Source organism: Neopsephotus bourkii, unplaced genomic scaffold, assembly GCF_033783945.1.
Source record: "Neopsephotus bourkii isolate Nb327-2 ecotype Australia unplaced genomic scaffold, CSIRO-AGI_Nbou_v1 NB_365, whole genome shotgun sequence".
In the NCBI taxonomy this organism is placed as follows: Eukaryota; Metazoa; Chordata; class Aves; order Psittaciformes; family Psittacidae; genus Neopsephotus; species Neopsephotus bourkii.
The window spans coordinates 148,757-173,659 of record NW_026900871.1 but is presented as its reverse complement, the minus strand read 5'-3'; the positions used below and the strand labels follow the sequence as shown (position 1 = coordinate 173,659).

The following is a 24,903-nucleotide window of genomic DNA, read 5'->3' as shown; positions in this document are numbered from 1 at the left end:
CCCCCCCGGGTTCTTGTCCCTGGGCTCCAGCTCCGGCCTTTGCCCTGATTCGGGTGATTTTGCTGCACAATAAAAGCTATGGAAGGGATTGAGCTTGGTCAGAATGGGGCTGAGGGGGGGACACAGACCCCAAACTGGGTGGGTTTCACCCCAAAAAACACAGCAGGGGAAGGGGGGGGCGCAACCTCAGTATGAGCTCTCGGAGAAGCCACACCCCAGCATCCAAATTGGACTCAATTCACCCCAAATACAGAGTGTGGCAGCATAACCTCTGTATAAACCCTCAGAGAAGCCCCATCCCAGTACTTTAGTGGGACTTATTTCACCCCAAAATCAGGGGGCATAACCCTAATACAAGCCCCTGGAGAAGCCCCATCCAAGCACCTAAATGGGACTTATTTCACCCTAAAATCAGGGGGCATAACCCTAATACAAGCCCCTGGAGAAGCCCCATCCAAGCACCTAAATGGGACTTATTTCACCCCAAAATCAGGGGGCATAACCCTAATACAAGCCCCTGGAGACGCCCCATCCAAGCACCTGAATGGGACTTATTTCACCCTAAAATCAGGGGGCATAAACCTAATACAAGCCCCTGGAGAAGCCCCATCCAAGCACCTAAATGGGACTTATTCACCTCCAGAAGCAGAGGGGCACAACCTCAGTATGAGCCCTCAGAGAAGCTCCATCCCAGCACCTAAATTGGATGTATTCACCCCAAATCCAGGGGGGCACAACCTCAGTATAAGCCCTTAGAGAAGCCCCATTCAAGCACCTAAATGGGACTCACTGACCCCAAACCCAGGGTGTCACAACCTCAATACGAGCCCCTGGAGAAGCCCCATCCAAGCACCTAAATGGGACTCACTGACCCCAAACCCAGGGTGTCACAACCTCAATACGAGCCCCTGGAGAAGCCCCATCCAAGCACCTAAATGGGACTCACTGACCCCAAACCCAGGGTGTCACAACCTCAATACGAGCCCCTGGAGAAGCCCCATCCAAGCACCTAAATGGGACTCACTGACCCCAAACCCAGGATGTCACAACCTCAATACGAGCCCCTGGAGAAGCCCCATCCAAGCACCTAAATGGGACTCACTGACCCCAAACCCAGGGTGTCACAACCTCAATACGAGCCCCTGGAGAAGCCCCATCCAAGCACCTAAATGGGACTCACTGACCCCAAACCCAGGGTGTCACAACCTCAATACGAGCCCCTGGAGAAGCCCCATCCAAGCACCTAAATGGGACTCATTGACCCCAAACCCAGGGTGTCACAACCTCAATACGAGCCCCTGGAGAAGCCCCCGCCGCCGTTTCTCTGGTTTTTATTACAAAAGCAGCCGGTTTGGTGTCGCTTTGTGGAGTTTTCCGGATCAAACCCGAGTGGGAACGCCGGGAACAGCCCCGAGGGTACCAGGATGTGGTGGGTGTCACCACAACGCTGTTGGTTGTCACCAAAACGTCTTGGGAGATGCCACCAAATCGCTGCTGGATGTCACCAGAATGCATCGGATGTCACCAAAACGCTGTTGGCTGTCACCACAATGTCTTTGGTTGTCACCAAACCACGGTTGTTGTCACCAGCACATGTTGGGTGTCACTGGTACACTGTTGGGATGTTGCAGAATGTTGCTGGGTGTCACCGAACCATGGCTGAATGTCACCGGAACGCTGTTGGATGTCACCAAACCATGGCTGAATGTCACCGGAACGCTGTTGGATGTCACCAAACCATGGTTGCACGTCACCGGAACACTGTTGGATGTCACCAAACCATGGTTGCATGTCACTGGAACGCTGTTGGATGTCACCAAACCGTGGTTGGACATCACTGGAATGCTGTTGGATGTCACCAAACCATGGCTGAATGTCACTGGAACGCCATTGGATGTCACCGAACCATGGTTGCACGTCACCAGAACACTGTTGGATGTCACCAAACCATGTCTGAACATCACCAGAATGCTGTTGGATGTCACCAAACCATGGCTGAATGTCACCGGAACGCTGTTGGATGTCACCAAACCATGGCTGGACGTCACGAACCTGTTGGATGTCACCAAACCATGGCTGACGTCACCAGAACCTGTTGGATGTCACCAAACCATGGCTGAACATCACCGGAACGCTGTTGGATGTCACCAAACCATGGCTGAATGTCACCGGAACGCTGTTGGATGTCACCAAACCATGGTTGGACGTCACCGGAACGCTGTTGGATGTCACCAAACCATGGCTGAATGTCACCAGAACGCTGTTGGATGTCACCAAACCATGGCTGAATGTCACCGGAACGCTGTTGGATGTCACCAAACCATGGTTGGACGTCACTGGAACGCTGTTGGATGTCACCAAACCATGGCTGGACGTCACCAGAACACTGTTGGATGTCACCAAACCATGGCTGAACATCACCGGAACGCTGTTGGATGTCACCAAACCATGGCTGAATGTCACCGGAACGCTGTTGGATGTCACCAAACCATGGTTGGTCGTCACTGAACGCTGTTGGATGTCACCAAACCATGGTTGGTCGTCACTGAACGCTGTTGGATGTCACCAAACCATGGCTGCACGTCACCAGAACGCTGTTGGATGTCACCAAACCATGGCTGCACGTCACCGGAACGCTGTTGGATGTCACCAAACCATGGCTGGACGTCACCGGAACGCTGTTGGATGTCACCAGACCATGGCTGAATGTCACCGGAACGCTGTTGGATGTCACCAAACCATGGTTGCATGTCACTGGAACGCTGTTGGATGTCACCAAACCATGGTTGCATGTCACTGGAACGCTGTTGGATGTCACCAAACCATGGTTGGACATCACCGGAACGCTGTTGGATGTCACCAAACCATGGCTCACGTCACCAGAACGCTGTTGGATGTCACCAAACCATGGCTCACGTCACCAGAACGCTGTTGGATGTCACCAAACCATGGTTGCATGTCACCGAACGCTGTTGGATGTCACCAAACCATGGCTGGACGTCACCAGAACGCTGTTGGATGTCACCAAACCATGGCTGGACACCACTGGAACGCTGTTGGATGTCACCAGATCACCTTCAGACGTCACCCAAATGCATTGGTTGTCACCAGGAGCTGCATCGCGCTTGGGGTGGGGGGAGAGGAGCCGCTGTCGGAGGATTTGGGTTAAATCTGAGCAGATTTGGGGCAATTTGACTCATTTTAAGGACAATTGCAGCCATCTGGGGGCTATTTGTCTTTCTGGGGCAACTTCAGGGCTATTCTGGTCATTTTGGGCCTATTTCAGGAACTTTTGGGGCTATTTTACTGATTTGGGGATAGTTTCAATCATTCTTCATACTATTTCAGTCATTTTAGGGCTTATTTTGGGGCTATTTCAGTAATTTCAAGGACTATTTCAGTCATCTGGCAGCTATTTCGGTCATTTTGTGGGCTATCTCAGTCATTTTGGGGGCTACTTTGGTCAATCTAGGGGCTATTTTGCCCATTTTTTAGCTATTTCAGTCAATGCAGGGGCTATTTCTGTCATTTTTAGGTTATTTCAGTCGATTTTGGGGCTATTTTGCTCATTCTAGGGCTATTTCATCCATTTCTGGGGCTATTTCAGTCATTTTGGGGGCCATTTTCATCCCTTCGAGCCCCTTTTCCTGCTCCTGGGGCCTGTTCTGGGGGGTTCTCGCCCCCATCCCGACTGGCTCCTCTCTGCTGGGGGGTTCGGGGGGGGGGAATGGGGGTGCAGGCGGTGGGGGGGGGTCGGAGGTAGGTGTTTTTAAGTTGATTCTTACAAAAACCAGGCACATTCAGTCAATGGGACCCTTGGGGGGGGGGGGGTTGGGGTGTCCCCATGGTTGTTTGGGGCTGAAAGCGGCTTCTCACCCCCCCCCCCCCAAGCCCCAGATCAAACCCTGTGTGATGGGGGGGGGGGGGCACTGAACACACCAGGTCCAGGGGTTCTGCCCCATGGGGGGGGGGGTGGGGGGTCTAAGGCCTCGTCTGGGGGGGGGGTGGTAAAAATGAGGGGGAAAGGGGAAAATAAAGCAGGAAATGAAAGACTGAGGGCTCCAAAATGGTCAAAAGTGAACAAACCCCACCAAAACCTGAACATAAAACCCTAAAACTGAACGAAACCCGCCCAAACTGAACAAAACGCCCCAAATTTAACCAAACCCCCATGAAGTTTAACCAAGAAACCCCAAAACCGAACAAAAAATCCCCAAACCGAACAAAAAATACGGAATCTAATAACCTCCCCCATTTTAACAAAAAACCTCAAAACTGAAGAAAACCGCCCAAAATGTAACAATCCCCCCCAAACTGAACAAAAATGCCCTAAACCTAAGAAACCCACAAAACCCAAAACTGAACAAAAAGCCCCCAAAAAGGAACCCACCCAAAATTCATCAAAACCTTCGAAAATCAACAAAATCCCCCAAAATTAACCAAATCCCCCCAAATTTAACAAAGCCTCAAAACGGAACAAAATCCTCCCAAATCTTAAAAGGCCCCCAAATTTAACAAAGAAAAAAAGCCAAACTGAACAAAAAAAACCCCCAAATTTAACAAAAAGCTCAAAGTTTAACAAACCCCCTGAAATTTAACAAAAAAAAAATCCCGAAACTGCACAAAAAAGCCTCAAAATGAACCAAAAAGCCCAAAACTGCACAAACAGCCCCACCCCCCACCCCCAGCCCTGCATGTGCAGGGACCTGATGTGTCCCTAAGGAAAAGGGGGACGGGAAGGGTCTGGAACGCTGCAGGGCAGGGATGGGGCTGGAAAGCCGGGAATGGCAATGGGAAAGGCGGCCCTGTGCCATGTGCAGCAATGGGATCCATAAGGATGGTGGGATGTCACCATGGGTCGTGTCCTACGTGGTTGTGAGGGGGGAGATAAAGCCTCATGGGGCAAAATCCCATCAATCCCAAGCCTCTTCCCAAGGGACTGAGAGGAAGAAATCCAAATCAATGGAAAACCAAAGGGAAGGTTTAAAAAAGAGGGGGGTGGGAAAGGGGGGAAATGAAAGAGGGAAGACCCCAAACCAAGAGGGAATCGTGTGGAACGGGGGCATCGGGAAGCGCATCCCAACGGAGCGGGATCAGGAATTGTTCTGGTTCTGGTAGATGGAGGCTTTTTCCTTCAGCAGATCCAGACACAAGTGGCAGCTCCAGCTCCCTATGGATAGATGGAGATGAGGGTGAGCCGGGAGTATTCCCATTGGGAATGAACCTTCCAACCTTCCCCGTTTAACCTCCCTGGGAAGGGGGCCAGAGGAGGGGTTGATAATTAATCCTGCTGGGATTAATGATCCCTGAGGGATCATCAGGGTCTCCTGATGGGAACACTGGGAGGGGATTTCTGCTTGGAAGGCGTGAGTCAGCACAAGACCAAGAGGGGAGGAAGAGGAGGAGGAGGAGGAAGGATCCTGCTTGGCTTCACCAGCCCATAGGGAGAGCTTGGGATGGGAGGGATGGATTTTCCCACCCCCAAATCCATCTCTCCCATCCCAAAATCCATTCTTCCCATCCCAAAATCCATCTCTCCCATCCCAAAATCCATCTCTCCCATCCCAAAATCCATTCTTCCCATCCCAAAATCCATCCTTCTCACCCCAAAATCCATCCTTCCAATCCCAAAATGCATCTCTCCCAAAATCCATCCTTCTCACCCCAAAATCCATCCTTCCAATCCCAAAATGCATCTCTCCCATAATCCATCCTTCCCACCCCAAAATCCATCTCTCCCATCCCAAAATCCATTCTTCCCAACCCAAAATCCATCCTTCCCACCCCCAAATCCATCTCTCCCACCCCAAAATCCATCTCACCCACCCCAAAATCCATCTCTCCCATCCCAAAATCCATCTCTCCCACCCCAAAATCCATCTCTCCCATCCCATAATCCATCTCTCCCACCCCAAAATCCATCTCTCCCACCCCAAAATCCATCTCTCCCATCCCAAAATCCATCTCTCCCATCCCAAAATCATCTCACCCACCCCAAAATCCATCTCTCCCATCCCAAAATCCATCTCTCCCATCCCAAAATCCATCCTTCCCATCCCAAAATCCATCTCTCCCACCCCAAAATCCATCCTTCCCACCCCAAAATCCATCTCTCCCACCCCAAAATCCATCTCTCCCACCCCAAAATCCATCTCTCCCATCCCAAAATCCATCTCTCCCATCCCAAAATCCATCCTTCCCACCCCAAAATCCATCTCTCCCATCCCCAAAATCCATCCTTCCCATCCCAAAATCCATCTCTCCCATCCCAAAATCCATCCTTCCCATCCCAAAATCCATCTCTCCCACCCCAAAATCCATCTCTCCCACCCCAAAATCCATCCTTCCCACCCCAAAATCCATCCTTCCCATCCCAAAATCCATCCTTCCCACCCCAAAATCCATCTCTCCCATCCCCAAATCCATCCTTCCCACCCCAAAATCCACCCTTCCCACCCCAAAATCCACCCTTTCCACCCCAAAATCCATCTCTCCCACCAGAGCAGAGGAGGAACAATGGGAAGAGCTGGAATGCTGGAGCCTATGGCATGGGACAGGTCCCTGGCTCCCCTCCCAGAACCATGGGCAGAAGCAGGTGGGAAACCTGCACTGAATTCCCAGTGCTTTTCCCATTCCAGCATGGGAATTCCATTGGGAAGGGGCACTCACCCTCGGGAGGCTCCGACATGGGGGGGGTCAGGCAGTACATGTGGTACCCGCGGTCGCAGTCGTCGCAGAACAGCAGCTGATCCTGAGCCAAAGAGGGGGAAAAGTGGGAATATCGGGATGATTCAATGTGCCTTCGGATGGGGACAACAGGGAAGGGACAAGGATCCCTTGGGATTGGCAGCGACCCCAGAGCTGAAGCCCTAAGATCCCTCCAAGACTCTCCCATTGGTTTTGGGGGGGTATTCCCTTTATTTTGGGGGTACTCCCATTGTCCCAGGGGTTATTCCAGCTGTTCCAGGGGGTTATTCCCATTGTCCTTGGGGGTATTCCCTTTGTTTCTGGGGGTACTTCCATTACCCCAGGAGTTATTCCAGCTGTTCCAGGGGGTTATTCCCATTGTCCCTGGGGGTATTCCCTTTGTTTCAAGGGGTACTTCCATTATCCCAGGAGTTATTCCAGCTGTTCCAGGGGGTTATTCCCACTGTCCCTGGGGGGGGATTATTCCCACTGTCCCAGGTCAGTATTCCCATTGTCCCTGGGGATTATTCCTGTTGTCCCTAGGCATTATCCCAACAATCTTGGGGTTCATTCCTGCTGTCCCTGGTCAGTATTCCTGCTTTCCCCAGAGGTCATTCTCAGCATCCCAGGTTGGCATTCCCATTATCCCTGGGGGCTCATTCTCACTGTCCCAGAGGGGGAGATTCCTGTTCTCCCAATAGTATTCCTACTATCCCCAGGGGATTATTCCCACTGTCCCCAGTTTACTCCCCTGTCCCTGCGGGGTTATTCCCAGTGTCCCAAGGGGGTTATTCCCACTGTCCCAAGGGGGTTATTCCCACTTTCCCAAGGGGGTTATTCCCAGTGTCCCAAGGGGTTATTCCCAGTGTCCCAAGGGGGTTATACCCACTGTCCCAAGGGGTTATTCCCACTTTCCCAAGGGGTTATTCCCACTTTCCCAAGGGAGTTATTCCCACTTTCTCAAGGGGTTATTCCCACTTTCCCAAGGGGGTTATTCCCAGTGTCCCAAGGGGGTTATTCCCAGTGTCCCAAGGGGGTTATTCCCAGTGTCCCAAGGGGGTTATTCCCACTGTCCCAAGGGGTCATTCCCAGTGTCCCAAGGGGGTTATTCCCAGTGTCCCAAGGGGTTATTCCCACTGTCCCAAGGGGGTTATTCCCACTGCCCAGGGGGGTCATTCCCACTGTCCCAAGGGGTCATTCCCACTGTCCCAAGGGGGTTATTCCCAGTGTCCCAAGGGGGTTATTCCCACTGTCCCTAGGGGGTTATGCCCACTGTCCCAAGGGGTCATTCCCAGTGTCCCAAGGGGTTATTCCCACTGTCCCAAGGGGGTTATTCCCACTGTCCCAAGGGGTCATTCCCAGTGTCCCAAGGGGGTTATTCCCACTGTCCCAAGGGGGTTATTCCCACTGTCCCAAGGGGTCATTCCCACTGTCCCAAGGGGGTTATTCCCACTGTCCCAAGGGGTCATTCCCACTGTCCCAAGGGGGTCATTCCCACTGTCCCAAGGGGGTTATTCCCACTGTCCCTGCGGGGTTATTCCCACTGTCCCAAGGGGGTTATTCCCACTGTCCCAAGGGGTCATTCCCACTGTTCCCAAGCTGTATTCCCACTGTTCCCAAGCTGTATTCCCACTCTCCCAGGCCTCACATCGTTCTCAGAGGTCCCACAGATGTTGCAGCACTTGCACTCGATGCACTGCCAGCGATAGGTCTTGACGGCTGCCATCATCACTGGTGTGAACTGGAGGCAGGATGGGTGTCCTATGGGAACGCGACTCGGCATCAGGAACAGCCAATTCCCATCTTTTCCCATGCTCCCACCCGGATCCACACCGCTCCCAGCCCTACCTGAGCGCCCACAGTCGGAGCACGACACCAGCTCCTCCGGTTGTCCCGTTTTCTTGTTGATCTTGGAATCCCCCAAGCAGAAGTCGCAGTAGTTGTTGGGCAGGGCCAACCCATCCGGACCCTTTTTAGCTGGGATAAAAGAGTGGGAATACTGGGATCTGTACAAGGGATTTCCATCTGGGACACCAAAAAAACGCTTCCCCACCACCACATCTTGATGTTTGGAGCTGCTTTTCCAGCCCCATCCAAGCGCTTGGGGGGATGCCAATGCATTGGGATGGGGATGCCGCTCGCTCTCGGCGCTGGCACATGGGATTTGGCAGTTTTCCCTTGGGATTCGGGCAGGGAAGGGGGTGTTTTCCTTACATTTCTGCTCCTCGGATCGCTGGGAAACGGGAGTCGGGGGTTGGGAATCGTCCTTGTCGTCACCTTCCTCCTCAGCCAGGTGGGAATGAGCGTAGTGGTAGCTCAATCCCGGCCGGTTCTTGTACCGCTTCCCACAGACTAGGGATAGAACCGGGAAGGAATCAGCAGGGAGCGGCATTCCCATAGATCCCAAAGCATCCAGCACCCCCCCCTCCCCTCCAAGGTCCTGTCCCTGGGCTTTGAGCATTGGGAGCTGCTCCCATTCAGCCCCCAGAAGCACTTGGGAGGTATTAATATCCACCTCGGAATTCCCTAAGGAAAGGGGGTGGAAGCTCCGGATCGGGGATGGAGAAGCCTCCGCTGCGCATCCCACTGGATTTAGTGGGTGTTTGGGAGCGAAGCCACACCGGGATCAATCCAAGTGGGAAACCCCTCATTGGAATGAGGCTCTCAGGGTGCATTTCCCACCCCAAACCCCGTCTCCTAAAGCAGCTGGCTTGAATTCCAGGCTGCTTCCGAGGTGAAGCAAGGGGAAACTTCCATGTTTTGGGAATCCAAGGGAACATCCCAGCTCTGCTCCCTCCTGGATCCATTCAGCTCTTTCAGATGTGCCTGGGGAAACCACACCAGGAACTGTGCACATTCCACCCTGTTCCTTAAGGAGCTTCCTTAGGGAAAGCTCTGAGCATCCATGGATTGGGAAGCGCCTTCCTGGCCAGGGAATGGGCTCCTCAGTTGCCATTTCCAGGGTTTCTTTTGGGAACTGGGAGGCTCCAAACCCCAATTCCCAGCCTGGATAGGCTCAGGCAGGAAGAGCACAGAGCCGGCTTCCCACAGCCAGCACGAGGATGGGATTGGGTTGAAATCCCTCTGGAAAAAGCCAGAGCAGGATTTAGGAGCAGATTTAACAATGGATTTCCCCACATCTTTCCATCGTGGCATCCGGGAAAACCAGGGAAAAGGTCACTTTGGGATGAGATTCCCTAAGCTTGGAGCTCTTCTGTAACATCCCAACCTTCCTGGATCCTTGTTTGAAGCATGGAAAAGGCTCCCAAACTAATGGGAAGCAGCCGGGAATGGGGTTGGAGCCCCATGGAAGCAGCAGCGTTGGGTTTGGGGGATCAAACCCCCTTGGGGCAAAGGGATCTGCTGGAACTCCGCATGGGCAGGTCTGGAATGCCGCAGGCCCAGCGGAGGAGGCCAAAAGCAGCCCCAGAACCAGCAATTACAACCTTATTACATGGAATTCCAAGGCTCCGGAGCCAAGCAGGGGCATGGCAGGGTCAGGGCCCGGAGCAGCCACCCGGAGCTGGCAGGAGGCGGCTCCTTCCCAACCCCCTGCAGCTTAAAAGTGCCTATTTCCAACCCCCAAATCCAGGCAGGAATGTGAACACAAACCGGGATCTTTCCAGCCTTTCCATGGGGAAAAAGGGAGCCGCTGCCACGGCCATTCCCAGCTTTCCAAGCCCCCCAGTATCCACTATCCCATAGCCGCTTTGGGAGCGTCTTTTAAGTGGGAAAGGGGTGTTGTTTTAGGCAAGAGAAGCAGCATTAAAGCCGTTGGCGGCTCTTCAAAGGCCGCGGCGCATCCCGGGATCCAGGAACCGGGAAGGTTTTAGTGGATGCTCCATGTTTTCCCTCCCAGCCCCGCAGCAGGAGAGGGATTCATCTTTGTTTTCCCTCTCGTGCCGGCACGCACGCCCGCTCTTCCCTGCTGGAAAAGGGTCAGGAGAGGAGCAGCGAGGTCGGTGGTGGCCTTTGGCTGTGTCCTTCCCTCCCCCTTTCCCCCCATGGGTGCAGTGAGGTTGAAAAAGGGGGGAGAAATCCCTGATTTTGGGAAGGGAATCGTTGGGAATAGGAAAGGCAGGAAGTATAAAAGCAGACAGAGAGTGACTACCTCGGTCGGGAGGTTTCAAGGAATGCTTTTGTTTGTAACTATCTGAAACACAGAAAGAGAGTCGTGAGAACACCCCACACGCACACACGCATCCCAGGCCATGCTTCCAACAGGGAAAAAAAGCAGGAAAAACACAACTCTTTTGGGATCAGGCTTGGGAAAAGGGGTTGGGGGGGGAGAAGGAGGTGGCAGGTCATGCAGGACAGGAGGAAGAAGACAGAAAGGGCATTCCAAAGCCTCACTTGCCCCTTGGGTTTGCTGCTTTCCCTATTAAATTCCTTAGTTTTCCCACCCAGTTCCTCTTGAGGAAGCATTGGGCTCGTGGAGGAGTGGGACTGGGAAGTGGATTCGAACCGGAGCGGGAGCGTTGCGTTTCACAGCTACAACCTCAGGATGTGGCTTTATGGATGGATGAGAGGCCGAGGGTGGGATAATGGGATCTGAACCGGATCCAGACTGGGCTGAGGGACACGGATCCCAGTAGGAAACCAGCACAGGGGCTGCTTCCCACCTTTCCAGGGCTGTTTGCAACACCAGGAGAGGTTTATCCTCATTGTTCCATGCACAGCCCTTCAGTCCGGGTAAGATGCCGGTATTCCCGGTGGGAAAACTCCATCCATCTCCACCCACCAAAGAATGGAGAGTCCAAGGGGGTCTAAAAACGCCCTCCCCCAGGATGTGTAAAATTCCCTGGGTTTTGGGGGTTCCAATCCCAAATCCAATGGATCTTCCCCAAACAGCATTCCCGGCTTTCCATACTCACTGTCGCAAGCGTAGGGTTTATCCCGGTCTTCCAAGATTGCTGCATCCAGCTTCTTCCGAGCCCCACTGACGCCTTTGCCCTGGTTAGGGTTAGGGTTGGGGGGAAGAAGAGGGAAAAAGTGGGAATAAGCCAAATTTGAGGGAAACTTGTGCCCCAAAAAGCTCCTGGATTGAGGACACGGACACGGCTTGATCCCACACTGCCACACAGTGGGAATAGTTGGGAATTGCCGCTGGATGTGCATGGACAAAGCATCCCTTGGGATGCTCAGTGACTCTTGCCCCACTTTGGGAAGGGGTAGGAACACCAACACCCCCCCTACCAGTGGATTCCAGGGTGTTGGAAGTGGGTTTTCCATGTCCAACGTTCCTTAGTGGTGATGGGACACGAGTTATCCCAAACCAAGGGGGGGGTTCCCTTTATCCCACCCACAGCCTCGAGCACATCCCAACACGGACACAGTGGAGCCCTGGGTGGTGTCGGGGCTGTTTTGGCATCGGCAAAGTCATGGATTCACTGGGAATTGCCACTGAAAGGCCTGGATCCAGCCAAAGCCCACCTTGGCCTTCCCCTTCCCTCGTCGCTTCGGCGTATCCTCCTCATAGTCTTCATCATCCAAATCATCCAGGAAATCATCCGGCTCCAGGATCCGCTAGGAAAGAGGAGAGGACATTGCGGATAACCCCTTGGGATTGAGGGGAAAAAGGGGGGGAAACTGGGATCTGGGATACTCCAGCATGGGCCCGGCTTCTTGGCAGCAGCCGAATCCATTCCAATGCCTGTGGAAGGGGTTAGTGGGAGACCAACCTCCCTTGGGAGCACTGGGATGGGAAGAGTGGGATTTGGTGGTGGTGGTCTCCAGCCCGGCATGATCCGGATCAGGCTGGGCTGGATCCATTAAGCCAAGCGCTTCCCACCCCATGGATCGTGATGGGATTAAAGTCCCATGTGTGGCTTCGAAGGGAAAAGGGGAACTGAGAATCCCAATGTCCATTAAGAACATTCCCCTGGGATTAAACCCCGGGAACTGCAAGAGGAAAAGGCCAAAGCATCAGCGGAATCTGCATCCCTATGGATTTCAGGATCAGAAATTTCCTTTAATTCTGATGCTGGAATCTCCCTTTCCCTAAATTCTGAGCCCACAATCCCCCTTTCCTTGAATTTCAGCACCAGAATCCCCCTTTCCCTTAAATTTGTGGACCAGAATTTCCCTTTCCCTAAATTCTGAGCCCAGAATCCCCCATTCCTTGAATTCCAGGACCAGAATCCCCCTTTCCCTTAAATCTGTGGACCTGAATCTCCCTTTCCCTAAATCCTGTGCCTAGAATCCCGATTTCCTGAATTTCAGGACCAGAATCCCCCTTTCCCTGCATTTTGGGACCAAAATCCCCTTTCCCCTTAATTTTCAGACCAGAATCTCTCTCCCCCTGAACTTTGGGAACAGAATCCCCCTTTCCCTGGATTCCGGGCCCAAAATCCCTGAATTTCTGGACCAGAATCCTCCTTTCCCGGAATTTTGGACCCATAATCCCCCCTTCCTTGAATTTCAGGACCAGAATCCCCCTGTCCCTGGACTTTGGGACCAGAATCCCTCTTTCCCTAAGTTTTCAGACCAGAATCCCCCTTTCCCTGCATTTTGGGATCAAAATCCCCTTTCCCCTGAATTTTCGGACCAGAATCTCTCTCCCCCTAAATTTTGGGAACAGAATTCCCCTTTCCCTAGATTTCGGGACCAAAATCCCCTCTTCCCTCAATTTTCAGACCAGAATATCTCTTCCCATGAATTTTGGGAACAGAATTCCCCTTTCCCCAGATTCCAGGCCCAAAACTCCTGAATTTCTGGACCAGAATCCCCCTTTCCTTGAATTCTGGGACCACAACCCCCCCTTTCCCTAAATTCTGGGCCCAGAATCCCCCTTTCCTTGAATTCTGGGACCACGACCTCCCCTTTCCCTAAAATCTGGGCCCAGAATCCCCTTCCTTGAATTTCAGGACCAGAATCCCCCTGTCCCTGGACTTTGGGACCAGAATCCCTCTTTCCCTAAATTTTCAGACCAGAATCCCCCTTTCCCTGCATTTTGGGATCAAAATCCCCTTTTCCCTCAATTTTCAGACCTGAATCTCTCTCCCCATGAACTTCGGGAACAGAATCCCCCTTTCCCTGCATTTTGGGACCAAAATCCCCTTTTCCCTGAATTTTCAGACCAGAATCTCTCTCCCCCTGAACTTTGGGACCAGAATCCCCCTTTCCCTGCATTTTGGGATCAAAATCCCCTTTTCCCTTAATTTTCAGACCAGAATCTCTCTCCCCCTGAACTTTGGGAACAGAATCCCCCTTTCCCTGCATTTTGGGACCAAAATCCCTGAATTTCTGCACCAGAATCCCCCTTTCCCTGGACTCCGGGCCCAGAATCCCCATTCCCTGCACCCTGACCCCCTCCTCCCCCCCCCTCCATCCCATTCCCAGCGTCGGGAAGCGGCACCTTCCGCGCGCGGCTGTTGGTGACCGGGAACTCGCCCAGGCTGTCGTCATCCAGGCGCGGGTCCGGGATGCTCCGCTTCTCCAGCGGCTCCGTGCGGAGCAGCGCCTCCAGGCTGCTGCCATCCTGGGCCAGGAGCCCGTCCTTCTTCAGGCTCTGCTCTGTGTCTGCAGGGAGAGCTGGGATCAGTTGGAATCCGGTGGGATCCCATGGAGAAACCCCCCCCCACCACCACCACCACCACCTCCCAGCCCTGGCTCTATGGAAGGTGGCCTTGCCCGTGGTGGTTGGATCTGGATGAGCTTTAAGGTTCCATCCAAGCCAAATCATTCCAGGATTCCAGGACCCACCTTAGAACTGCTCCTAAATGAGCCTCCAGATGGAAACCATTGACCAAGGCTATGACTAAGAGAAGATCCAGCTCCAGTGGGGTTCCATCAGGGCCTCAGGAAGGGATGGGACCCAACCTGAACCTCACAACCCAACAGAACCTCCCTATTCCCTACGTTGCTTCCATTATCCATAGCTACGCTTGGATCCAGCTCCATTAGGAGTTTAGGAAGGGATGGGACCCAACCTGAACCTCAAAACCCAACTGGGGGGGGTTGTCTCCATCACCCTGTGGCCTCTGTGTCCAGAACCTTCAGCTTGATGCCACCTCGATTCCCCCTTTGTGGGCACAAAGAGGGGAACCACCACAAGAGGACCACAGAGGTGAGGAATGTGAGGAACCACCGCAAAAGGAACATCAGGAACCACAAAGGAATGTGGAGGTGAGGGACATGAGGAACCATAGAAGAACACGGAGGTGAGGAACGTGAGGAACCACAAGAGGAACATCAGGAACCATAGAGGACCATGGAGGTGAGGAATGTGAGGAACCACCACAAAAGGAACGTAAGGAACCATAGAGGAACAACGACATGAGGAACCACAAGAGGAACATAAGGAACCATAGAGAAACATGGAGATGAGGAATGCTGAGGAACCACCACAAGAGGACCACAGGCAACCATAGTGGAACATGGAGGTGAGGGACATGAGGAACCCATGGAGATGAAGCCCATGAGGAGCCATCACTAGAGGAACATAAGCAACCATAGAGGACCATGGAGGTGAGGAATATAAGGAACCACAAGAGGAACATAAGCAACCATAGAGGACCATGGAGGTGAGGGACATGAGGAACCACAAGAGGAACATAAGGAACCATAGAGGACCATGGAGGTGAGGAACATGAGGAACCCATGGAGATGAGGCCCATGAGGAACCATCACTAGAGGAACGTAAGCAACCATAGAGGACCATGGAGGTGAGGAACATGAGGAACCCATGGAGATGAGGCCCATGAGGAACCATCACTAGAGGAACGTAAGCAACCATAGAGGACCATGGAGGTGAGGAACATGAGGAACCACAAGAGGAACATAAGGAACCACAGAGGACCATGGAGGTGAGGAACATGAGGAACCACAAGAGGAACATAAGGAACCATAGAGGACCATGGAGGTGAGGAATATGAGGAACCCATGGAGATGAGGCCCATGAGGAACCATCACTAGAGGAACATAAGGAACCATAGAGGACCATGTAGGTGAGGAACATGAGGAACCACAAGAGGAACATAAGGACCCATAGAGGACCATGGAGGTGAGGAGTATGAGGAACCAGAAGAGGAACACAAGGACCCATAGAGGACCATGGAGGTGAGGGACATAAGGAACCACCACAAGAGGCCCATGGAGGTGAGGGACACGAGGAACCACCACAAGAGGCCCATGGAGGTGAGGGACACGAGGAACCACCACAAGAGTCCCACGGAGGTGAGGGACACGAGGAACCCCCAGAGATGAGGCCCATGGGGAAGCAGAGGCCCGGGAGGTACCTGGTTTGATGGAGGGGAAGGAGAGGCGCGGGTCCTCCGGCGGGTGAGCGCGGCGTTTCTTCCTCCAGCGCCGTGCGGGGTAGGAGTAGAGCTGCCCAGCGGCTAAACCTGGAACCCAACCGAGCCCAGCCTGCTGTGAGTCCATGATCCAGAGGCCACGGCATTCCCATTCACAGTATCCCAGTATCCCAGTATGCTAGAGACTGGAAGGGACCTCAAAGGATCATCTAGTCCAATCCCCCTGCCGGAGCAGGAACACCTAGATAAGGTTACACAGGAGCCTGGACTCCACAACCTCCCTGGGCAGCCTGGTCCAGTGTTGTCACCCTCACTGAGAAGTAGTTTAAGTGGAACCTCTTGTGTTCCAGTTTGTACCCATTTCCCCTTGTCCTATCATTGCCACTGAGAAGAGCCTGGCTCCATCGTCGTGACACTCCCCCTTTATATATTTATATACACTAATAAGGTCACCCCTCAATCTCCTCTTCTCCAAACTATAGAGACCCAGCTCAGCCTTTCCTCATAAGGGAGATGCTCCCCTCCCTTCATCATCTTAGTTGCCCTAAGTCCAAGTGGATGACATCAATAGGTGGACGACACCAACTGCTCTACCCCTGTCCATCAGTTCCTTATCCCCATCATAGAAGGCCACCACATTGGTCAGGCAGGATTTGCCATGCTGGCTGTCCCCAAGCACCTTGTTGTTTTTCAGGTGCCTTAACATGCCTCCCAAAGATTTTGCCAGGCACAGAGGTGAGACTGACTGGTCTGTAATTCCATGGATCATCCATTTTCCCCTTCTTGAAAATGGGGGTTATATTTCCCTTTTCCAGTCATTGGGAACTTCACCTGACTGCCATTATTTTTCACATACAATGGACAGTGGCTTAGAAACTCCATTTACCAGCTCCTTCAGGACCTGCAAATGGATCTTCCCCAGCCCTACTCCCACGTACCGGGCCCACGGTGCCGCTTCTCCATCCAGATGTAGCAGTTGCTCTGGGCGACACCGGTTTGGGAGTCGAGGAAGGGGAGGCGGACGCTGCGCTCGGCGCAGAGCCGTGCGTTGTAGTTGTGGCACTGCTCCATGGCATCCCGGTAGTACTGCTCCCCCAGCCTGCGGGACATGGCATTGAGAGCTCATTCCCGACCCCATTCCCGACCCCATTCCCAGCCCTGGGATGCATCTGCACTCACCCAAACCCACCCTGGAGGAGGAGCAATGGGAATGGTTTGGGTTGGAAGGGGACTTAAAGCTCAACCAGGGATACCTTCCACTGGAGCAGGATGCTCCAAGCTGGCCTGGAACACTGCTGGGAATGGGGCAGCTCCTCCATTCATCCCATTCATGTCCCACCACCCTCCCAGTGAAGCTCTTCCTCCCAAGATCCCATCCAACTCTTCTTCCTTCCAGTTGGGAGCTGCTTCTCCTCATCCCATCCCTGCATCCCTTATCCAAAGCCCCTCTCCAGGTTCCCTGTAGCCCCTTTAGGACACCCCTCCCCTTCCCAACCATATAGGGGGGAAATTCCCACTCTTATGGGAATAAATGCATCCCATGGGATATGTAGGATGCTCCCACAGGGATATATGGGGATGAACCTGTTCTCTTGGCCTCTGTAAGACCCTCTCATAGAGATATAAAGGGATAATTCCCCCCTCCCAATAGGATACTTTACTGAAATGTATAGGGAAAACCCCTTCCTTGACCTCTATAGGACTCTTCCACAGGAATATAAAGGGATAATTCCCCCCCCATGGCCTCTATAGGACCCTTCAATTGGAATATAAAGGGATAATTCCCACACTCCCCCCCCCATGGCCTGTATAGGACCTTTCCACAGGGATACAAAGGGGTAATTCCTCCCCATAGTCTGTATTATGCCTTTCCATAGGGATACAAAGGATAATTCTTCCCTTTGCCCCTACAGGACTCTTCCATAGCAATATAAAGGGAAAATTCCCCCCCTCCATGGCCTGTATAGGGCCTTTCCACAAGGATACAAAGGGATAATTCTCCCCCATGGCCTCTACAGGACCCTTCCATAGGAATACAAAGGGATAACTCCCTCCCTCCATGGCTTGTATACAACCCTTCCATAGGAACATAAAGGGAAAATTCCCCTCCTCCATGGCCTATATAGGACCTATCCACAGGGATAAAGGGATAATTTTCCCCCATGGCCTCTATAGGCCCCTTCCATTGGAATATAAAGGGACAACTCCCCCCCCATGGACTCTACAGGACCCTTCCACAGGAATATAAAGGGATAACTCTCCAAACTCATGGCCTGTATAGGCCCCTTCCATAGGGATATAAAGGGAAAATTCCCCCCCCCATGGCCTCTAGGACCCTTCCATAGGGATATAAAGGGATAATTCCCACCCCCCCCCCATGGCCTGTATAGGCCCCTTCTATAGGAACATAAAGGGATAATTCCCACCACCATGGCCTGTATAGGACCTTTCCACAGGGATAATTTTCCTCCATGGCCTCTATAGGCCCCTTCCATAGGGATATAAAGGGATAATTCCCCTCACCTCCCCCATGGCCTGTATAGGCCCCTTCTATAGGAACATAAAGCGATAATTCCCACCACCATGGCCTGTATAGGACATTTCCACAAGGATAATTTTCCTCCATGGCCTCTATAGGACCCTTCCGTTGGAATATAAAGGGACAACCCCCCCCAAACCCCCCCCATGGCCCCTACAGGACCCTTCCATAGGGACATAAAGGGACAATCCCCCCCCCTTACCTCCACAGGACACCACCTCCCCTCCTCCCGGCGCCATTTTGAGGTCTCCCCTCACGCCCCCCCCCTTTTTTTACCTCAGCAAAGTTCACCCCGAACAATGACCGCCCCCCCAACAACCCCCCCCCCCCCCCCGTCGCGCACTTGGTCCCGCCCGCAACACAGGCGGGGCCGGGTGGGGGGGGAGCCCCGTTTCTAGCGCTGGACCGAACCATTCGGTACCCTGGGGGGGGGGGGGGGTTAAACCCGGCGGGGGCCGCACTCACAGCTTGACCACATTCTGTACCACCGCCGCCATCTTGCCTCCGCCGCTAGGGCCCGGCGCCGCCCAGCGCGCATGCGCGGCGGGCGGCCGAGGGGAGGCGGGGTGGGAGAGGGTGGCGCGGCGCGCATGCGCGCAGATGGGGGGGATGGCGGGAAATAAGGGGGCGTGCCGGGAAATGGGGGGAGTGGCGGGAAATGGGGGGGGTGGCGGGAAATTAAGGGGAAAGGGGAAAATCCGGAGGGAATGGGAGGGGATGAGGATGAAGGTGAAGAGGATGAGGATGGAATGAGGGATGGATGAAGGCTGGGGGGGGTGGTCCTCAACGTCAAATCCCTGTCCCTCCCCATAGAGATTCCCCATGGAAACCCAGCCTTACCCCTATAAATCCATGTGGGAACCTGAAGTTTTGGGGCTCTTTTCCTTTCCCATCAAACTGGAATTACCCTGAGATCCCAAACCTCATCCCATGGGATGCAGCCCCGGGAACAGCTTCCAGGTTGATTCCCCTATGATTTTCCTGCTCACTTCCACTTCCCAAGGTCTTTTTTCCCTGTTTGCTGGGAAATTGGGGGTTATTTCACCCGGGTTATCCAGGTGCTCCCAATGTCCCCATTGCTCCCAGCATTCCCATTGCTCCCAGTGTCCTTATATTCCAACACCCCCCAGTGCTCCCATTCACTCCCATTCCCCCCCTCCCAATTAGTGAGTCCCCCATTGACTGAGCCACAGCATTCCCAATCCCATTCCCACCTCCTGGAACCACGATGGGATAATGCAGGAATTAAAGGGTTAAGCAAACAGGGTGGGAGGAGCCAGGGGCAGGAGAATCCACAGGGATTTTATTGCTAATAATGAAAGATTAATTCCAGAAATGGAGTTTTGTGTAGCTCAAATGAAGAATTACACCTGGAAAAATGGGGGAAAACCGGGATTGGGATAATTCGATATCATTTGAAACCATATAGAGCCCAAGAGGGGGAGCAGGGAAGTGCCAAATCCATGCCCCAAATCCAGCATCTTAGAGCAAAGCTGGGGTGAAACAAGAGGATTTTGGGCTTTTACCTGCATGGGATTATCTCAGAATTCCCAATCCAGGCAGCAACTTTCAGGATTGCTGCTTGGAATTATGAGGAAGTTGGGCCAAAGGGGAACATCCCCATTCCAATGCAGGGTGAAATCCATGAGATTTGGTGTTTTCCAACCACATGAAGACACTGGAATACCAAAACTCCCATAAAACACTTGGAAAACCACCCAAAATTACCCAATCCCGTTTTTTTTCCCCTCTTCAGATTGGTTGACAAACCAACTGGGAGGAAAGAGGGGATTTGGGAATGGTGCTGGATCTCCCATTGGAGCTTGGATTGGGTGAGAACAGAGCTAGAAGAGCCTCAAGTGAAGCTGAAGCCCAACCCAGCGTCTAGACCCGGCTTAATGGAAAGTTGGGATTTGGGTGGAATTCCAGGTTTTGGGCTGTTGCCACCCAAAAGTGGCCAGAATTCCCAGAAAGGGTGGAAAATAGTGGGAGTTTAGTGCTGGAGTCCAGGAGATGAGGCCACGCTTGCTCCATAGCCAGAATGACAGCGGTTCCATGCGGATTATCCCATAAAAGCAGCAGAGCTCGGAATCCCGAAGCCTCTCACCTCTCATCCCTCCATCCAACGGGGATGAATGGCGCTGGTGAGGATGGATCCCACTCCCCAGCATGGGGAATGGGGCCTGGTGGTCACTCCTTGGTTGGGTTTCTTTTTGCCTTCCAGTTGCACCCCCCAAAACTCCAACCATGGATTTTATTCCCAGAATCCATCCCAAGAGGGATTTTGGCTTCCGGTGAAGCCATTTTTGCCATGGGAACGTTGGGATTTGGGTGATGCTCCAAGAGTGCCACCACCACCTCCAGGACTTGGGTGCTTGGTTGAACTTCACCATGGCCAAGCTCCAACCATGGCCCTTCTTCAAGCACAACCCCCTTCCCAACCCCCCCCCAAGCGAGTGTCAATGGCACCGTGTCCATGCTCTGGAGGTGGAGAATCCATAGGGATCCATTGAGGAACCAACTTCACCCCATAGAACACCCCCCCCACCCCACAACCAACCATTGCCCAACGTCTACCCCCATGGTTGACCTTCACGTCAAGCTCTCCTGCAGGCCTGAAGCTGGTGGAGATCCACCCCCCCCCTCTGCTTGGTGCTTCTCCATCACCTGCAGGACATCCTCCAGGATGGACGGTCCCAAATCCACATGGAGGGAGAGGAGGGATCCCGCGTGCGATAGGAAGGGCTCCGTGCTGCCGGCCTCTTCCTCAAGGGGGAATCCATTGGTTGGGGTGGTGCCCATCGCCTCCTCCTCTTCCTCACCCCTCTTCCCGAGCTCCTCCAGGTGGAGCCGGGGGGGTTTGGGAGGCGCCGGTGCCGATGGGAGCGTGATGGCTTGAGGACCACCGATGGTGGGCAAGGAGATGGCGTTCTTCAACAGCGGGGATGGAATTCCCGGTGTTTCGTGCCCGGATACGGTGGAGGTCCTGGCAAAGGAGAAGCTGGGCTGGGAACGGGGCAGGAGATGGAGCTTGCCCTGGAGGAAGGAGATGTCCCCAAAGGTGTCCCCTTGGCCGGCGCTGCCGATGTGGATCGTGTGCCTGAAGTCACCCAAAGGGGGGCTGATCATATCCGAGGAGAGGATATCCCGGAGCTTCTCCTTCTTCCCCTTCCTGCTGCCCCTCTTGAGGTAGATGGGGGCCTTGGTGGACATCTCAGTGGGTTCCTGAGCAATCCCGGTGTTGGCTCCGGAGCCGGTGGCTTCCCTGCATGAAACAATGGGAAAGAGAAGGAAAACTCAGTGGATTCCAACCCATCCCATGGGGATCTTCCAGGAAACTCATTCCAGATGTTCCCCAGCTCCGAGGTTATCAAGGAAATCACCCTAAGAATGGAATCTGGGAATTGCCTCCAGTGGGAAACCGGCCTCCTGAGCTGGAAATCCCAAAGGATTCGGGGGGTTGATGGGGAACCGTTGGGGCTGTGGGGGGGAGGTTGTGGGAAGCGGAATTCCAAGCCTCAGCTTGGAGGAGGTTTGGACGCTTGGATTCCTTCTCCTCTTGGCCACATCCAACCCCACAAATCCATCGGGATGGAGGTGGGAGGGGGAAGGAAGTTGGAGTTTTTCCCTGGTTTTAGTCCTATTCCCTCAATTCTTGGCAATTCCCACCTCAGTTCCAGGCTCATTCTTCAGCTGTGGGGGGGAAAATGAGGGGAAAAAAGGGGTTTTTTAGGGGATAACAACGATGCATCCGACTCAGAGCCGTGCCAGTGGGACAGGGAAAGGGATGGAAACAGGTTTGGGATGCTTGGGAAGCAGCAGTAAAGGGGAAGCTGTTTGGAATGCTGCTGGAAGCGCTGCCAGCTCATCCCAAGCCTCCACCCTGCAATCCATCCTTCCAACTGGCCCCAAAGAGATGGAAAACCCCACATTCCCCTTCCACCACCTGGAAATGGGATCGTCCTGGTTGTGTTGCTCCATTCATTCCCTCTTTGCCCCCCCCAATTCCCTCTGGGTGCTGAGGAAACCATTCCCATCACAAGCAGAGACCTACGCTAGAGCCGGAGCCGTTCCCAATGGGATGCCAGCAGGGTTGAGGGGATGGAGATGGAGAGGTGGGAAACCCCCCATTGAGCTCCAAAGGAAGCACCAGCATCGGGAATGCGGCTCCAGGGAGGAACAACAGCACCGGGAGCCCGTTCCCAGTGGCTCCAGTTGGGAATGGAGTGCTGACACTGCAGGATCCAGTGGTGTTAATCCCGGATGGATTAATGCAGTGATGCTGCTGGCGTGAAATCCAGGCGCCGGGAAGACACCGGGTGGGAAGATGATATTGGGAATGTGGATTGGGAATGCTGCTGGGTGCGGGGCTACGAGTGCGTCCCTTGCATGGGAAGCTGGGGGAAAGCATCAAATCCCTTAAAACCCCCCCAAAACAAGTGGATTTGTAGGAAGAATCCCCTTTAGTCGCCTGGAAGTGGTTTAAGTTTCCAGGATTTGGGATGATGCTGATGGGGATGGGGATTAGGAAGTGAGATTCCCCTGGGCACTGACCTGGAATCGCTCTCCCTCATCCCAGTTTCTTCCTCCTCTTCCCAGTCTGGGCTCCAGCGGATCAACCAGAGCCCCACTGGGGCTGGGAGGGTGCTGGGAACATCAGGGAATGTGGGAAGTGTCCCTCATCCCACAAAAAAACACCTTGGAAAAGGCCATTTGCCTCCAGTAGGCCCCAAAGACACTGGGAATAGCCCAGTTTGGACCCTTTTCCCCAGCATTTCCCAGTGCTGACAACCAAGCAGATCCATTGGGAACATGGGAGGAAAAGGGGATGGAAAAGAAACAAAGCTCCAAGACACCCCTGGAGAACTCATGGATGGGTGCTTCCGGCTGCCTCCTGCCCCACTGGATGCATCCCCAGGGATTTCAGGCTTTATCCCACTGATCCAAGGACTCCAACTCCATCCATGCCCCACATTTGGCTTCCCCACAGGAAGAAATGGGCTCAAAGTGCCTGATCCCACAACGCTCCACTGGGATACCCCCCCCCCCACCGCTCCCATTTGCCTTTTTTCCTTCCTTATGGAATAAAATCCCATCCTTTTCCACCCATTTCCATCATTTCCAGCATCAGCAGGTGCCGTTTGAGTGCTTTTCCAGCAATTTTTGGCCTTTTAAACTCTGCTTTCCAACCAAATTCCAGGTTTTCCCCCCATTTCCAAGTATTTGGGCTTCACTATGGGAAAATCCAGGGTTTTTTTTCACCCAATTCCAATTATTTCACCTCTAGAACATGGAAGTTTATTTCCTTCCCACTCCATTCCAGCCATTTCTGCCTCACTCAGGGAAAGCCAAGTGGGAAACAAACCCAATTCCTTCCATTTTTCCTGCTTTTTGGGCCTTCTTGAGGAAAATTTGCCCCTGGGAAGAGGTTTTGCTCTTGCATCCCCCTGGAAAAAGGGATATTCCCATGGGAAGTGAAAACACCCCCCCTTTTCCATGGGCTCAGCGAGGTGGGGTATGGAAAAGGGCCCTTTTGGGATGTGGATGATGGATATTCTGGAGCACTGGGAAAAGCCTTTTGTGGATACAGGTGTGGAGGGACTGATCCAGCATCATCCCAGTTAACAGAAGGGATGGAATCAGCTTCAATCCCAGGGAATCCCAGTGGGATCCTGGGGCTGTCCCTGTCCTACCTGGAGCAGCCGGCACCGGATTGGGATGAGGGACGAGCCGGTGTGGACACGGGATTGGGTCCTCCAGGATGAGGGGAACACCGAGATCCGGGATCTTTGCCAATAAGGAAAAGCCTGGGATGAGGAAATGCTGGGACACGGGTGGAAAACGCGGCTGACCCCGTCCCGTGCCTCAGTTTCCCCCCTGCGATGACCAATGGAAGGGGGGGGGAATGCACCCGAACGCAACTTAAATCCAGGGAAAACAGCTTAAATCCAGGGAAAACCGCTTAAATCCAGGGAAAACGACTTAAATCCAGGGAAAACAACTTAAATCCAGGGAAAACAACTTAAATCCATGGAAAACAGCTTAAATCCAGGGAAAACCACTTAAATCCAGGGAAAATGACTTAAATCCAGGGAAAACGACTTAAATCCAGGGAAAACGACTTAAATCCACGGAAAACAACTTAAATCCAGGGAAAACAACTTAAATCCAGGGAAAAGAACTTAAATCCAGGGAAAACAACTTAAATCCACGGAAAACAACTTAAATCCAGGGAAAACGACTTAAATCCAGGGAAAACAACTTAAATCCATGGAAAACGACTTAAATCACGGCTGGAAAACGCGGCTGACCCCGGGGAAAACAACTTAAATCCATGGAAAACAGCTTAAATCCAGGGAAAACCACTTAAATCCAGGGAAAACCACTTAAATCCAGGGAAAATAACTTAAATCCAGGGAA

General features: G+C 53.2%; 2 protein-coding genes across 3 annotated transcripts; both read right to left on the bottom strand.

The window, feature by feature from the left end:
• Positions 1-4,616: 4,616 nt before the first annotated feature.
• On the bottom strand, positions 4,617-19,035 carry DPF2 (double PHD fingers 2). 2 transcript variants are annotated; one of them, XM_061348635.1, is made up of 12 exons: positions 18,949-19,035; positions 16,883-17,043; positions 15,927-16,034; positions 14,045-14,208; positions 12,121-12,213; positions 11,562-11,640; positions 10,799-10,840; positions 8,902-9,039; positions 8,536-8,664; positions 8,336-8,448; positions 6,670-6,751; positions 4,617-5,170 (listed from the first exon to the last, which is right to left on the bottom strand). In XM_061348635.1, the coding sequence occupies exons 1-12, from the start codon at positions 18,978-18,980 to the stop codon at positions 5,094-5,096; spliced, it is 1,218 nt and encodes a 405-aa protein (XP_061204619.1). In that variant the 5' UTR covers positions 18,981-19,035; the 3' UTR covers positions 4,617-5,093. The 2 variants fall into 2 exon arrangements, with proteins under 2 accessions (XP_061204619.1, XP_061204620.1); XM_061348636.1 differs by lacking the exon at positions 10,799-10,840.
• A 1,996-nt stretch (positions 19,036-21,031) lies between these two features.
• Positions 21,032-24,222, bottom strand: CDC42EP2 (CDC42 effector protein 2). Its single transcript, XM_061348602.1, has 2 exons — positions 24,177-24,222; positions 21,032-21,748 (listed from the first exon to the last, which is right to left on the bottom strand). The coding sequence occupies exon 2, from the start codon at positions 21,694-21,696 to the stop codon at positions 21,076-21,078; it is 621 nt and encodes a 206-aa protein (XP_061204586.1). The 5' UTR covers positions 21,697-21,748; positions 24,177-24,222; the 3' UTR covers positions 21,032-21,075.
• Positions 24,223-24,903: the final 681 nt, after the last annotated feature.

Coding starts and splice junctions, on each gene's coding strand:
- DPF2 (XM_061348635.1), bottom strand. CDS start 18,980: ATGGCGGCGGTGGTACAGAATGTGGTCAAGCT. Junction 14,209..15,926: donor CTTCCCCTCCATCAAACCAG/GTACCTCCCGGG, acceptor CTCTCCCTGCAG/ACACAGAGCAGAGCCTGAAG. Junction 10,841..11,561: donor TAAACCCTACGCTTGCGACA/GTGAGTATGGAA, acceptor TCTGTGTTTCAG/ATAGTTACAAACAAAAGCAT.
- CDC42EP2 (XM_061348602.1), bottom strand. CDS start 21,696: ATGTCCACCAAGGCCCCCATCTACCTCAAGAGGGGCAGCAGGAAGGGG.